General features: G+C 40.2%; 1 protein-coding gene across 1 annotated transcript; it reads left to right on the top strand.

Annotated features, from left to right (window-relative positions):
- Positions 1-403: 403 nt before the first annotated feature.
- Positions 404-2,938, top strand: KCNS3 (potassium voltage-gated channel modifier subfamily S member 3). The gene is made up of 2 exons (XM_029965817.1): positions 404-534; positions 1,168-2,938. The coding sequence occupies exon 2, from the start codon at positions 1,217-1,219 to the stop codon at positions 2,696-2,698; it is 1,482 nt and encodes a 493-aa protein (XP_029821677.1). The 5' UTR covers positions 404-534; positions 1,168-1,216; the 3' UTR covers positions 2,699-2,938.
- The last annotated feature ends 12,933 nt before the right edge of the window (positions 2,939-15,871 follow it).

The raw sequence follows: 15,871 nt of genomic DNA, 5'->3' as shown, positions 1-15,871 counted from the left end.
CTCAGGACTAGAGAATTTTGATGCGATCTTGTCACATTTAAAATTAATTTACTTCTATATTAAATTGAAATAAATTAGCGTAGTACACATCAATTAATGTTTAAGTGTCAGAGATCAAAAAAATTTGCTTTCCTCGTGGTCAGAAGGTTATATATAGTCTGATGACAAGTGTAAGAACTGCCAGTTTTGGCTCAAAGACAACTGCTTTTTAGAAGGACAGCAAGAAAGCTATTCTACTGTAAGAGTTAACTTAGTAACTATAACATCCTTTTTGAATCCAACTTCATCTGAATGTTTTCAATTACAGTAAAATATGGAAACGTTTAAATGTCATTCTATCTATCTGCAGGTATCCACAGTTAGTTATTGAGGCAAAATCACTCTGGAGGTTCCATCTCTGAAAGCTCCTGTTTCCAGAAATGACATTTCAACACCAACTTCCCAGCGTTGCCATAGTGGTAGTAGCTATGCTGTGGCAGAACAGGAATTGCTTCTCGAACTGACCAAGGTCATAAGAGGGTTGTGACACTTCAGGTGAGTGGGAAGGCAGATAGAAAAGTAACTGATGGGACTGCAGATACCTGTATATGTACTAGACAAAATTCTGAAGGCAGGAATTAGAAATCTTTAAATGAACTTTTAATATGTTTTCAAGAATACAGGATGCTTTTCTGTGGATTACTCTAGAAGTAAATTAATTGATATGTCAACAGGAGTAATTGCAGTTCACATTCAAGCAAACAGCATTGGAACATAGTGGATTATAAATTGCAACATCATATAAATCAATACAGTTCTACTGAAACGTAGTTGAGAGACACCTGCTCTAAAGCTTTGTACTAAATATTTTGATGGATTGACAAGTCTTCTGTCTTTAAATTAAAAATTTTTTGCATAATTGAATGCAACATTCTTCCTTCACCCTGGGAAAAAGGAGACCTAAACCAGAACCTATTGCTTTCAAATTTGATAAAGCTGTGTTGAACTATCAAATTGATTTAAAACTATGTCTGTGAAATGCTGAATAATGGTATTCATCATTTAGTTTCTTCTTTTTGTTTGTTTGTTTTGTTACAGCATTTCACGGTAACCGGAGAGGGAAAAAAGAATATGTCACAAGAGCAAAACTGAATTAAGTGCTCTAACAATATATTGTGTTCTTTTCAGGTTCAGTGTAATCTCATTGGGCAACAGCAGTGGAACTTGTCTGTCCAAAATGGTTTACGGTGAATTTTTCCGCAGACCTGGCAAGGATACAGAACTTATCAATTTGAATGTGGGTGGCTTTAAGCAGTCAGTGGATCAAAGCACCTTGCTCCGATTCCCCCATACTAGACTCGGAAAACTTCTCAAATGCCATTCAGAAGAGGCTATTTTAGAACTGTGTGATGATTATAGTGTTGCAGATAAAGAATATTACTTTGACAGAAATCCTTCCTTGTTCCGATATGTTCTGAATTTTTACTATACGGGCAAACTCCACGTTATGGAAGAACTCTGTGTCTTTTCCTTCTGCCAGGAAATAGAGTACTGGGGGATAAATGAGCTGTTTATTGATTCCTGCTGCAGCAATCGGTACCAAGAAAGGAAAGAAGAAGGTCCTGATAAAGACTGGGATCAGAAGAGCAATGACAGTATAGACTCCTCTAATGAAGAGTCATCCATATTTGATAAAGAGCTAGAAAAGTTTGACAATCTGTGTTTTGGTGAAATAAGAAGGAAGATCTGGGTCAGAATGGAAAATCCTGCATACTGCTTGTCTGCCAAGTTAATTGCCGTGTCATCCCTGAGTGTTGTCCTGGCATCAATTGTGGCCATGTGCATTCACAGCATGCCAGAATTTCACAGGGTGGATGCCCATGACAGGGAGATTGAAGACCCTGTGTTGGAAGCTGTGGAGATTACGTGCATCATCTGGTTTACTGGTGAACTAGTGATCAGGCTGATCGCCGCTCCAAGTCAAAAGAAGTTCTGGAAGAAACCACTCAATATTATTGATTTTGTCTCTATTATCCCATTTTATGCCACACTGGCTGTGGACACAAAGGAAGAAGAAAGCGAAGATATTGAAAACATGGGTAAAGTGGTTCAGATCCTGCGGCTAATGAGGATATTTCGCATCCTGAAGCTGGCCAGGCATTCTGTAGGACTGCGGTCTTTAGGTGCCACTCTGAGACATAGCTATCAAGAAGTTGGACTGCTGCTTTTGTTTTTGTCTGTTGGGATTTCTATTTTTTCAGTGCTTGTCTACTCAGTGGAGAAAGATGACGACTCATCAGAACTGCAGAGCATCCCTATTTGCTGGTGGTGGGCAACCATTAGCATGACCACTGTTGGTTATGGGGACACTTACCCAGTCACACTTGCTGGAAAGCTGCTCGGCACCCTATGCATTATCTGTGGGATACTGGTGGTAGCACTTCCAATCACCATCATTTTCAATAAGTTTTCTAAGTACTATCAAAAGCAAAAAGCTATTGATACAGACCAATGCAACAATGATCGCAAAGAGAAGTGTAACGACCTACCCTATTTTAACATTAGGGATATTTATGCAAAAAAGATGCACTCTTTCATTTCTAGCCTTTCTTCAGTAGGAATTGTAGTCAGTGACCAAGATTCAACAGATGCCTCCAGTATCCAAGATATGGAGGATGTTTATAACCCGATATCTTTAGAGAATAGTACAGGAAAATGAGTTGAACCTTGTTCTCTTCCCTTTATTTCTCTTCTGATTCTTGGTAAATGTGGACTTCAAAACTTCTGTGAATTCATTAAGAGCAGTCAATTCTCAGGGTACTTAACTCTCAGCCATATTTGGACATTCTTTGCTCTGAGGATGCCATAAAAACTTCATTGATTATATGAGGCTTTAAAATATGCCTCATGTGGTGGTTTAGTTTTTACACACTAATGTTATGCATTTTTGGGGAGAAAAAGTTGGGAAAACAGTTTTAAATATGAGATCAGTGCTTTTTTGGTTTTGTTAGTATTGTCGTTTGATTTTTTGTTTGTTTTTTTCCCCTGCAGCAGTCTGATATACAAAATTGGCTATTGTAATTTGCTGCTCTTCGGGTAGAGATATATTACAAACATGTAAGAACTATTGCACAAGTTAGTGAAGTTTTTACCTGCGAATACATTAGATGAAAGAAGGAATTATGTACACATAAAGCTGTGCTCACTAACATATTTATATAATCGTAGAGTTGGGAACCTATTTCCTAAGTCGGGGCAGAAAATATATTGGCACATAATGTTTTTACTCCATGGAAGCGTAATATTTATGAATTTCTTTCCAAAAGCACAATACATTTTTAGTTTGTTAAAATAAATTATTCCCATTGTGCCTATAATTTTCCCAGGGTCCAGCATGGCCAAGCTCTATCAGGTCCAAAAGGGTGTAAATCATAAGTCCCATGATGAAGTATCTGGTGTAGGCAGGACAGAAGCTTCTTGCACCATTTAGCCGCCTTTTCTACCATGGTGAACCTGAGCAATTCTGGTGCCTGGAGAGGATCCTGTGTGATTAAGACCTCCCCTCTGGCTTCCCCAGAGACCTTGTTTTGTGGGCACTGAAGCAAACACCTGTGGTGTTCTTTAGAAGTTCCTGCTCCATACTGTGAGCGCTGCCCCTTGCTGGAGGTTCTGCCTTGCGGGTAGGAGCAGTGTGAGCAGCATCTTCGATTGTGCTGAAGTTGGTCTGAGTCTGGGGCTGTAGTGCCAAGCAGTGGAGATGTGAGGACATGCTCTTCTCTGCAATATATTGCCCATCAGATGGATGAGATGTAGGGTGGGCACTGCATGTGGGCACCCGTGTTTAAACTATTTCAGCTCCTTTTTCTAAAGCTCATCCGCTGGTGATGGCAGCTTTCCAGGTGTGTGCTATGTGCTGGAGCAGTGCTCAGTGCCTGGCAGAGTGCTGCAGCTCTGTGCATTCCTCTCATCTCCAAGGATTTCTTACGCAGCCAGCTAATTCTGCTCTGTTTCAAACAGGATCTTCTAGGGCAATTTAAAAGGAAAGCCAGTCCTTGAGCCTAGCATAAAGGAGTGCTGGAGAAGCTCAAGGACCTTATAGTGTTAAGTGGACCTTATAGTCTGTGGTGTTTCTGAACATTCATTTTCTTTCATTTGTCGAGTGACTTAATTAAATACTGGACAATGGAGAATCGAAGACACTGTGATGTTGATATTTTCCTTAAAGAGAAGTTTGACTACTTTATTATATTTTAGTATTATTGGGCCAAATACAGAAACCTGTCCTGAGTTTCTAGTCAGGAAGATCAAACTCAGTAGGAGTTGACTTCAAAACTAAGATGCCAGAAAGATGGCAATCCATTTTAGCTACTGCAGAAGGTTGATTTTTCATGTGTCTGCCAGATTTTCTAGTGCAAAATACATTAAGTAAGTAGCTGAGGTGCACTTATATTTGCTGAGGCCCAGAGCTCTAACCTCTTTCTGAGATGGAGAAACAAAAAAGAACAGGATCAACCTATACATTGGAAAGAGGTGTCCCTCAGGACACTGTGCACCAATATAGTGATGTGGGACTTAAAGGGAATATTTTGAGCTTTGGAGAAACCTCAAAATTTGGCTTATTACTTGCTGAATGTAGTAAGTGTATGTGATGCTTCACAGGTAATTAAACGTAATTCTTCCCATAGTTAGTGCAGGAATACCAAAAGGGAAGGTTAGCCTAAATGTGTTTTGTTCTTACTGAACACTTAAGATTACAAAGATACAGTGATATAAAATACTAAATATCCATGTGCAGCTGAATCTAACAGGAACCAGCAGAATAACAGCAAAAAAAATTACTCCCTGTCCAAAGAAATTCTCCTGGTAGTCTCCATATAAAGATATATTACATTGCCACTGAAGGTCAAAAGAAATGAAAAATATTGCAATACAAAAAAACCTGCAAGAAATTTGTATTAAATAGTTGAAAAAATGCTACTGAAAAATCTCATTTGATATATCAAGCATTACTCAAGGATCACAGAATATACAATTTTGTGTATTAAATTTTACTGACTGGTAATTTGTCATAAAACTGATAAGCTCTTGATCAAACACATGAATCAGTCTTAAGGCTGTGACACTGTGTAAGTTCATATGAATTTTTTTATGCATAGATACAGCTTGCAGCAAAGTGAGATGTGTCTTTTGGAACACATCAGAAGGTAAAGTACATATCCATGTATCTTGCAAGGTATGCTATTTTGATTTCTTTGATGAGATCTTGGCCTTTTTCAAATCAGTTATGTTTTAAAAAATGGCTTTCTTGTATTCTGATCCCTTTGCTGGAATAAATCAAGCACACTGGTTTCACATAAGTGTAAGTGGGAGCAGGATGTGATCTGTGTTTTGTGCCAAAGGATACTCCTCTCAAGGCAGAACTGCAGCCCTGTGACATGCTCTGGTACTACAGAGTGTCACAAACCATGAGCAGATGAGATACCACACGTTATTACTGCTTGTAAAAGTTCTTAGTAGAATAATTGCCTAGTTAGAAATAACTGTAAGAGGGGATTGTTTCTTATTTCATTTGTCTTCTTCCTTGATCTACAGTGGCATATTATCAATTTGTGATACCAGTGTCAACAGAAGGTACGTTGTATATTTTTTTTTTTTGCTGAACCACGTTTTTCCCTTTAAAAATGCTTCCTAAATTCACACCACTCAGCTGCTCTGTTTCTGACACCAAAGCACAGAAAAGGTTACTGTTCAGATGTGCATCCCATTCTGTATGGGAGAGATTTGTTTGTTCTTATGCAAAACAATTTACTGTCATGTCATTACTTTCTTTGTCTTGATGCCAACTCAAAGGGAAACCTTTTGATATCCAGTATTTCCACAGGAGCATCCATCTTTGCAATGGTTTTCCCTGCTGTATAATGGCAAGACAGCACTGCACTGCATTGCAGTTCCCTGTTTGAGAGGCTTCCAGCTGGCAGGGGTATCGCCCAACTGCCCACAGCTCTTGCCTTGCTGGGAGCAGGCTCTGTCACTTGGGACCACTTTTTGGTGTGTGTTAGTAGAGGAAAAAGCCAGATGTAAAGGAATCAGAAAAGACGAATGGGAGAGGGCAGGAAGCTATCAATCAAAAGGGATGGTGGAAAAGCCTGAGAGGACCTTAGAAAAAAGGAAAAGAGGAAGTTTACAGAAAGAGGCCTCACTTGTCTTCACTTTATTTCTTGTTTTTTTCCACCAGTGCTTTTCTCCCCTTTCCTCCCTTCTCCCTTGCATACCTTGTTGCTGCCACCCTGGCCTCCCTTCCCATCCAATAGTCTGTTTCTGTCCCAGAACAAGGGTATTTCTGAGTCCAGAAAGGCATGTTTCATCCACTTGGATAGCAGCAAGCAGAACTTGGTGGGAATGAAATTAGTGAGCACTCTTGCTATGTATATGAGCAATCAGTAGCACACAGGCAGTGCTTTCTGTAAGAAAAGTCGCAGTGTCACTCAAATTATTGAACATAAATGTGAGGTAAATAAACAGCACATTTGAGTCAGGTATGTAAATTAAATAGTACTTTTGTCTTAGGTAGAAATTAGTGTCAGGCACCATAATACAAAATATTACCATTTAAAAGCAGACTCCTTGTCAATTCCCATGTGAATGGGTCGCTTTTAGGGAGTGCTGGGAGTATCAGGCAGATTTGACTGGCAAATGCAGTACAAGGGCTCACGACGTGCCAAGGGCTCCTGACAGGCTGCTGTGTATTAATACATTTATTCATTTCCACACATTCCTAACATCTAGAGTAAGTGACAGAAAACCACTAAGCTGTGGAAAGCTTCTCTAATATTTTTTGATTAGCTGACAGTGTTTGTGAAGCTGCTAATACCTCTTCATCCAGAAGAGGACATTTCTCAAACAAAATCAGAATAACCCTCAGCTAGATGTGCAATTTGTGACTGATTGCAGTAGCTCGGTCACAGTTGGTAAATAATGCTGTCTAGTGCTGTATGGCTGCAGTAATGCTGCTTGTACTTTTGAAATGTTTATGCTCTCAATCAAGAGACAGCAGATGCCATTAAAACCATCTCAGCACTTCTTGCTGCACAAGAATTGTGGTGTCTCTTCTAAGCATAGCAAAATGTCACAGCTTGCTGAGACCTCTTAACTTATTGCGTAGTTGTAGTTAGTTTTTCCTGATGAACTTATGGTCTAAGCACAATATGACAGAAGAAAAACTCACTGTGCGTCTCTAGACAAGTTACAAGATGCTGTTATTGACTTCCACTCGGGACTTTGCCCTTCCACCTCACTGGCATAACTGAGGTGATGCAAGGAGTGGTAATTCACTGTGGTATGGGCTGATAGTTGTTACAGGTAGTAAAGGAGTGAAGGCAGAGCTCCTTAGGGATGGATATAATTTGTATGTAATTGTATATATGCCCTCTGGACAGAGCTCATTTAGGTATATAATCAGATTAAATATAAGACATGACAGTTCCCCTGAGGAAACACCTACAGCTCATCTTTTTAATTAATATATTGGATGGAGCAGCCTTTGCTCAGGTCAAGGGCTGTGGCTCAAGGGTTCTCTTATCCACACATCAATTTTCTCCAAATCCCATTTACCAGCGGGAGGGAGAGACTTCGCAGCATCCCCAACAGGCCCATGAGCCTTTAGGCCAAGGAATTGGGTTCCCAAGATGAGGGCTGTTGGTGGGAGAGAGCCTTCACTGAGGGAGAATCAGTATCATGTGGTTTCATGTGGTACCTTATGAAGGTAATCTGCCATCACTGTTTCTTCAAAACTGGTTCAAGGTAGAGTCCAAGAACCCATTGCATTACAATGGCTTAATCTTTAGTTGCTTTCTACTATTTAATGTCATATATGTTGTCTAAGTGACCTATTTTTTTATGCCATTTATTGCTATTTCCTCTGTCAGTCCTACTCTAACTAGCGCCTGACTGTGTTAGAAATTGCTGTAGTCTGATTTAGTGTAATTGTCCTAGAATGTCTTATGAATCATGAAAGACAGAAAGACACCCTGACAGAATTAGTTTCCCCTAATCTCTGCAATTACGTGGCTGATCATTTGGTTGGTCTCTGTCAACAGGGAAACTACTGACCTCCTCAGAAGACAGCATGTCCATCCTAGCTATACAAAGATCCTGTCTGAAGATGGCTATACAACAGTTCTGTATGATTTAGCTGGGTTAGATGCCTGGCCTTTAGGTGGCTGCAGTTAGATACGATGAGTGCTAGGCATCAAGAAGTTAGGGGTGTGTTTGTCCTCAGGTGATGCTATCCTTTCCTTCTCAACACTGTTCCTGTAGGGAGGACTGTGTTTCTGAGGTAGGTGTCTGTACATGGGTGACATGAAGCCAGACACAGGAATTCGTTCCGAAGCCTGAAGGCTGGTGTGGGATAGCCACTGGTTAAAAACTAATACAGATTATAGGATTAGTTTTTAACTATTGCTAAAACCAGATTCCTGTACGAGAAAGTTTGGACTTTCCCAAAAAGCCTTGCTAGTTGTCTGTTAGAATCTGTAATGACTTGCCAGTGAAATTTCAATCTCCTATAGTAATTATAAAAAAGACATAATAAAATATGAGAGGGAGCAGACTGGCATTGGCAAAGAAGGAGGCTCAATATGCTGACAGTACTTTTATAACCCAAATTTGCATTATTTCTTGGCTTCTTGTAAGCCATGTAAAATATTCTTACTGTGTCATGTGTTGTAAAATCTGCCCCTGTGCATTAATATAAATAGAATAGTGGAGCCAAGACCTGGAATTGCAGCTGCAGAGATGGAAAAAAAAAAATCTGGGCTTTGAGAAACTGCAGAAGTATTGTTTAGTTGTCATAGCTGTTTTAATGTTGCAACTGCCTCAGTGGTGAGAAGGAGCAAGGGACTATGTACAAGCGATGATATGTGAGCTTCCTTTGCACATTTAACACTGAGCATACAGGCTGAGGGACCCCTACAGCCTTGAGGGCTGCTCAGCAGACCCTTCCTGGGGCAATTAGGTGTGCAGCCAGCAGTCCCTAAAGAGGGATGTCATTGTGTGGGAAAGTAATGAGGTCCGTATGAAATGGTCTTTGGGGAGGTAAAATTGTATCACTGAACTTGTTGTTGCCACCCTCCTACACCTCTAAGAGACCTCTAAGATAAAGCAGAAATGAGGAAGATGGAAGGTTCAGATATTTAGCAGCAGCCATTTGGAGGCTACTTTGTGCTGTGTTAATCCAAGGACTTTTACTGAATCACAGGTAAAGATATAACCTTGAACCCATTCCAATTAGGTGGAATAATGCGTTGTCTTCCCACAGGCTTTGAGTTACAGGTCCAATATGTGCTTTTCTCTAAGCCAGTTTCGAGATGTGGTGCTGTTGCTGCCTCTCATGCTGACTGGACTTTGGATCTTTCTGAAGTGTTGCACATACTATAAATCATCCTTGCAGCTTCTATCTCATTTCCTAGAAACCTGGAAACTATAAGTGTGAAAGAGTTCAAAATAGTTTCTCTAGTTCAATATTATTTTTTGACAGCATCAAATGACATGCAGTTCATGGAAGAGGCTTTTTCCTGCTCCTGAATTGTGAACTTCAGGACTTTTTGGTATTTTTTACATCAATTATGTGAAGACCAGCTTAGGTCATGAGACAGGCAGACAGGTTTGGCATTTTATTGCAGATGGTGTAACTCCAAGTACACCACTAAGTACCCCTTTCTTTGGTTTTTGGAAAATGCAGTTGCAGTCTTGCATATTTGGATTGTGGATCTTTGGGAAAATAAATAGTGGTGAACAAATAACTCTGGGTGCCAGAATGCCAGCTGAATGCTCATTGAGTGCACAGGAATTCCTTATGAACAGAATGATGCTGGTGTCTGACAGTATGGCTTTATAAGCCTCCTGACTGGAAAGCAAAACACTTTTTTCTTTTCTTATTTCTCCACGTATTTCATAGGAGATGGAGTAACAATCTTGTTGCTCTATGGTGATGGAGAGTGTTGAATGAAATGAAGGGCACATTGAAGTTAAGGCGGTTAAAAATGAACATGACTTTTTTTGTAAACATCCCACTTCCCTCGGGACAATATCTATATCTAGGCATATACTGACTGCTTGGACAACTGTTAAAGTGTTATTGTGCAGGCTTTTAGCTGCCTGTCACCAAAGGTAACCTTTGCTAATCTGCCATGCTGGGAGAGCTACTGCATTTCAGGGGTGTGCACTGGAATGCCAAGTGGTACCACTGGGCAGTGCAGGGTGAGCAGGCTAGTGGGACTGTGGGACTTTGCCAAGGGCACTTGCCACAATAGTCTTGGGTTTTGTTGACCTGCTTTCCCTGTATTGCCACCTGATCAAAACATCTGTGTGCTGCACTTAATGTGTTCATTAATCCCCAAAAGATTTATGGTATCTTGAAGGGGTTTAGAAAACACAAGTGTTCCTCGGAAGAAAATGCTGAGATAAGGGTGAAAAGGTGGCTCAGAGACTTTTTGCCCTGCTTTTCTGCCTTGTCATAGAAGTAATGACAGGGCAAGAATGGGAGTAGCAATAACCAGATGCAGTGTTTGGAGGGTCTTTAGGGCTACTGAGACTCCATGTGAAGATAAGCACTGGGGGAATCTGGGGATCAGGGTGGGGAATGTGCGTGCTGGATGTGCCACACAGCTGTTGTGTACTCTGTGCTCCAGGCGATGGGTGGGAAGATGACATCTCTGCACCAGTGTTTTTTTCCTGCTTAGGTGTACTGCATTGACTGCAGTGCTCTGTGCCCTCTCAATCCAGTGCCAATTTCCTCAAGTGTTAAAATGCTTTTTCAGACCTAAAAACAGAGGAGAGATGTAACAAGAGCAGCTAGAAGCAGGTAATGGAATAGGAAAGGGGCTGATGTCAAGAGCATGTAGAGAGGACATGCTGCAAAGATGCTTTAGGAAAATGTTCTTGAAGCTTTTTATCTCTTCAGCTCCAGTAGAGAGTCATATAATGGTTTTGGTTGGAAGGGACTTCAAAGATCATCCAGTTGTAACTTCCGTACCATGAGTAGGGTCAACTTTCACCCTAGCTTGGCCTTGAACACTTCCAGAAGTGGGGCATCCACAGCTTTGCTGGGCAACCTGTTCCAGTGCCTCACCACTCTCACAGTAAAGAATTTCTTCCTTGTATCCTATCTAAATGTGCCCTCAGTCAGTTTAAAGCCATTCCCCATTGTCTTATCACTACATGCCCTGGTAAAAAGTCCCTGTCCGGCTCTCTTGTACTTCTTCGTTGGGTACTGAGAAGCCACAGTAAGGTCACCCTGCAGTCTTCTCTTCTCCAGGCTGAACAACCCCATCTCTCTCAGCCTGTCTTCATGGAATAGGTGCTCCAACCCTTGGATCTTCCTTGTGGACCTCCTCTGGATTTGCTCCAAGAGGTCCACATCTTTCCTGTGCTAGGGATCCCAGACCTTGATGCAATACTCCAGGTGGGGGTCTCATGAGCATGGAATAGAGGGGGAAAACCACCTCCCTCAACCTGCTGGCCACAATGCTTTTGATGGAGCCCCGGATGCAGTTGGCTTTTTGGCCTTCAAGTGCACATTGCTGAGTCATGTTTAACTTCTCATCCACCAGCATATCCAAGTCCTTGTCCTTGGGGCTGCTGTCAGTCCAGTCTGTGCCCAGCCTATACTTGTGTTTGGAAGTAAAACGACTGTCCTAACACAGCGTTAGCAAAGTGCAGTCTCCCTTCTTGCTGTCATTTCAGAATGGATAAACCACTGTGGAATGGGAAGGGGACAGTGGCTCACTTTGTGGTCTTTCTTTTCCTTTTGGTTCTCTACTTCATTGCATCCAAGAGGGCCTTGGCAACACGAATTCCCCTTCAAGGCATACAGCATGTATCAGGCTATATAATCCATCCAATATTCCCAGCTCTTCAGCAAACTAAAAGAACAGGTGATGGGAATGAGGTCAGTAAGAAATGCTTTGTATTGATGAAATCCTGTTCTTCTGCATATAATTTCAGTATCCAGTTTCTTTAAAATTCAGATGACTTCCACATCACAAATCTAGTTCATACAAAAAACCCCGCTTGGAATAGACCTTACATAGGCTGATTGATGATTTATTTTTTGATGAAGATGAAAAAGAGAGGAAAAATGCCTTGCTTTTTGTGTGGTGAGAAAAGGCAGGCAAAAATATTTGAATAGTAATTCTCGTGGCCAAATAATTCCATAATTATCAAAGTGATTATTGTTGGGTGAAATAATCAAAAAAGAAGGTATACAGACAGTTGAGCATAAAAAAATAAAGACAAGTAAGAAAAATTGCCGACTCTTTTCTGTCTCTGACTCCTTTCGTGGAGATTGAGATACCTTTCTCTTGCCAAGTCAGGTGATGAACCACTTGTTAATTAAGTGGTTGAAAAATGTAGTTGAAAAAGGAGTTCAGAATTTGAGACAGCTCGGCATGGAGGAAACCATCTCTGTGATCAATTCTGTCAGTTTTTGACACCTTAATTAAAGTTATCCTTGGCAGTGTGAAGGCAGCTCAAGTGCGGGAAAAAGTGGACAGCTAAACATTTTGTTATGGTCATTTGGGAACAAGGGTACGAAAGGGATCAGCAACCAGCCCTGGTTTCCTCCAGGAAGAGACAACTGTAGGCATTGTGGTGCAATGGGCATGGAGCACCAGGACAGATCTGGGCTGGCTCAGGCGGATCGCTTCCATGGCGGAGTGCAACAGCTCAGGACTAGAAAACATTGGGATCTTCCCTGGTGACTGTGGTTGATGTTTCATGTGATCCTGTGCCAGCCATTCTGTCACCCAGCACTTCTGGTCTCCATCACATCATTTGCCTCTCTTTCTGACATTTGAGCTATGTAGAATTGCAGTTGTCTCTCAATCCATACACTTCTTCCCTAGCAGGGGTGGGGTGGTGAAAAGTGGGATGGTGGTCTTGGAGAAGTCCTTATGTTACTGGGAAAATGATGATTTAACTGTGGAGAAGTGGAAAAAGTTGAGGTCTTGTTGGAAGAACTGATTTTAGTTCTGGCCAAGTTGTTTAAAATGAGCTGTCTTTAATGAAGTGTCTAAGAAAAAAAGGAAGACATTAGTATGAGGAGGAAGAAAAATAATTGTCCCCTCTGCTCTCCTGTCATAGTTATATAAAAAATAGTATAGTTTATTACAGTAAACAATAGATTTTTCTACTTGGTTGCTGAACCAAATTGTTTTTTAAAAAATCTGTAATTTAAGACCGCTTGAGCTTTTTTTCTTTGACTGAATGTTTCATTTGATTTGGAGGGGTTAATTCATTTGCATCTAATTAAATTTAGGCTGGTTTGACATTAAAAACAAAGTTTCACAATGAAAAAGTATTTTTTTAGAATATGTTGAAATGCAACATTTCAGCATCTTTGGAAACAAGAAGCTCTCAGAAAATTTCACAATGAAATATGCACTGTTCCAAGATCCCTCCTGCCTTTTTTGTTTTGTTTTTCTTCAGTTTGTTTGTTTTGAGGAAGATTCCCACCAACTGTGGGCTGGATTCAAATATAGAGTTTGCCTCTCTGTCACAGCCTTTTTCAATGAATTTTCTATTCACAAAAAAATTGTTTTCATCCAGTTTTAGCTGTGTTCTTTGCAAAATGCTTATTTTCCTTGGAGAATTCAGATGGAGGAAAAAAATAAAATCTGTGTCACCTCCATGTTTGCTATCACAGATCCACTGCCTTGCCTTGATGCGTGTGACTACCAGTCATTTAGGTGATTGGTAAAGAGAAGTGGATCATCTGGTTTGCTCAAGACGGAAAGTGAAAGATCCTGATAAAGAAAATGAGCCCATTTTAAGAACTTTGAGGGAGAGCTTCATTATGAAGCACAAAAAAAGAAAACATATGAAAAGCCTGTTGGACCCCATCTGTTCATGAGATTCCTTTGATGGGAGTCTAACTCGGAAGGCTGATCAGAGAGCAGATCATTGTTTCTTTTAAGTAGTAGTTACAAATGGATATCTATGTTCTTCTGCAATAATTGGTGAATATGTTTTGAGTGGAGTTCTTTCCAGTAAATAAATTAGCATCAACCAGTAACTGCTTAGTGGCTGGTAAGCAGAAGTATTGCACTTAATTGGATAGGTCAGCTCAAGAGAGAGATTGTTATAATATTATTATTTAATATTTATGCTGTTTAGTCTAGAGAAGTCTTGGACAGTTAGAGAAATGAATGTATATGAAAGGCTTTTGCAAGAAGAGCATAGGGATTTCTTTTCCTGGTACTGTTTAGGGCATAAAGCTCAAGCCAAGGAGAGTGAAGATGAAGGGCTGATGGTAGAAGTGGCTCAAGAATTCCTCCTGTTCACTGGCTGCTCCTTGCTCAGCCCCAGCTCCAGCTGCTCACTATCTCAGTCATGCTGATATGAATCTGTGTAAAGACAGAGCAGATTGCTCCAATGACCCAGGTTTATAATAATAATAATAATAATAATAATAATAATAATAATAATAATAATAATAATAATAATAATAAATTCTCTGCTGAGTGGATGGAAGGGAGCTGTGAGCCTGAAAAACTGAAGAGGCTCTGGATCCCTGTCTTCTTGATAGAAACCCAACCCTTTTTTTTCCTGACTCCATACGTGTGGCAACAGTCCAAATTACAGAATCACAGAATCAATTAGGTTAGAAAAGACCTCTGAGATCGTTGAGTCCAACCTATGACTTGCATAATTTGTCAGTTTGTTGAGAATGGGAAAGAAAATATGCTCCACTGAGGTTCTAACTCAGTGGCTTCAGTAAGGACTTCACTGGGCAACCTCCCTGTGTCCAGAGGTGTCCCTGCCCTCAGAACTTAGGTTGTGCTGAGGATAAAACAGCTGGATAATTGGATCAAACCTTGTACATTTGAATTTCTGTTGTGACTCTGTCTCAGGCCCAAGGGGAGGAGTTCATATACTTAGTGGTATTGATCAGTATTTTCCCATGGAAAATGAGGAAGGACTTTCCAGGAGAAAACTGGGAATACATGTCAGTAAAAAGTGAAATAAAGTCTTACTCAGTAAAAGGGTCCTTGGGAGCATGATGGAGATACAGTGATAGTCTGCCATGAGTGAATTCCATGGCAACTCCCAGTCTTCGATGTATTTGCCTAATTTTTCTTGGTAAAGATCATTTTTGGTATGCGAGCACTATATATATGTGATTTGTCTTCCCACCAGCACAGCTGTAAGGTAACGCTAATAATTCTAGTTTATCTCTGATTTTAAAAGTCAAAGTGCAATTTCCTTCTTCTGTTCTATTTATCATGCACATATTTGCATATATTACTGAAAAGGTTTTTCTCGTTTGTTGAGTATCTTTGTTATCATATAGCTTTTAATATTTTAATTGTATAAATAGAGGTGAGCTGGACTACCGAAATTAAATCTGAATCTTTACCTACACAAAGCATTTCATGTGCCAGAAGCAACATATTTTTATGACTCTGAATTAATCTTTTTTTTTTCCCCTAGAAGCTTCTTTCCAGAGGAAGTTTCAAAATTTGACCCTTCCATTGTGATTGGGAATGCATTTTGGTTTTGTTTAAATTTCCATGGCAACAGGAAAAATTGTTTTCTGACAGTCTCTGAACACAAAACTCTAACTTCCCTGTGCTGTTTTGAATACATCAGTTTGCATTTTTATCCCTTCAAGTATTTTGAATCCCCCTCCTTAACCTCTTGACTCCATTTAACTCTGTGAAAACCAGTCTGTTTCTCCGTAGTCAGCACAGACAGGTTTTTCTCCATACTTTCTTAATTCTTCAGATATAATTTGATTCAGTATGCCAGAAATATAGCCACATTTTATGCTTAGACTAAAAGTTCAGTTCTTTCCTTAGAGGAGCATTATTACTTTTTAAATTACTTCTAAGCG

The sequence above is a fragment of the Manacus vitellinus genome, unplaced genomic scaffold (genome assembly GCF_001715985.3).
Source record: "Manacus vitellinus isolate BGI_N305 unplaced genomic scaffold, ASM171598v3 scaffold_11_pilon, whole genome shotgun sequence".
In the NCBI taxonomy this organism is placed as follows: Eukaryota; Metazoa; Chordata; class Aves; order Passeriformes; family Pipridae; genus Manacus; species Manacus vitellinus.
This window is presented reverse-complemented; position numbering and strand designations above follow the sequence as displayed.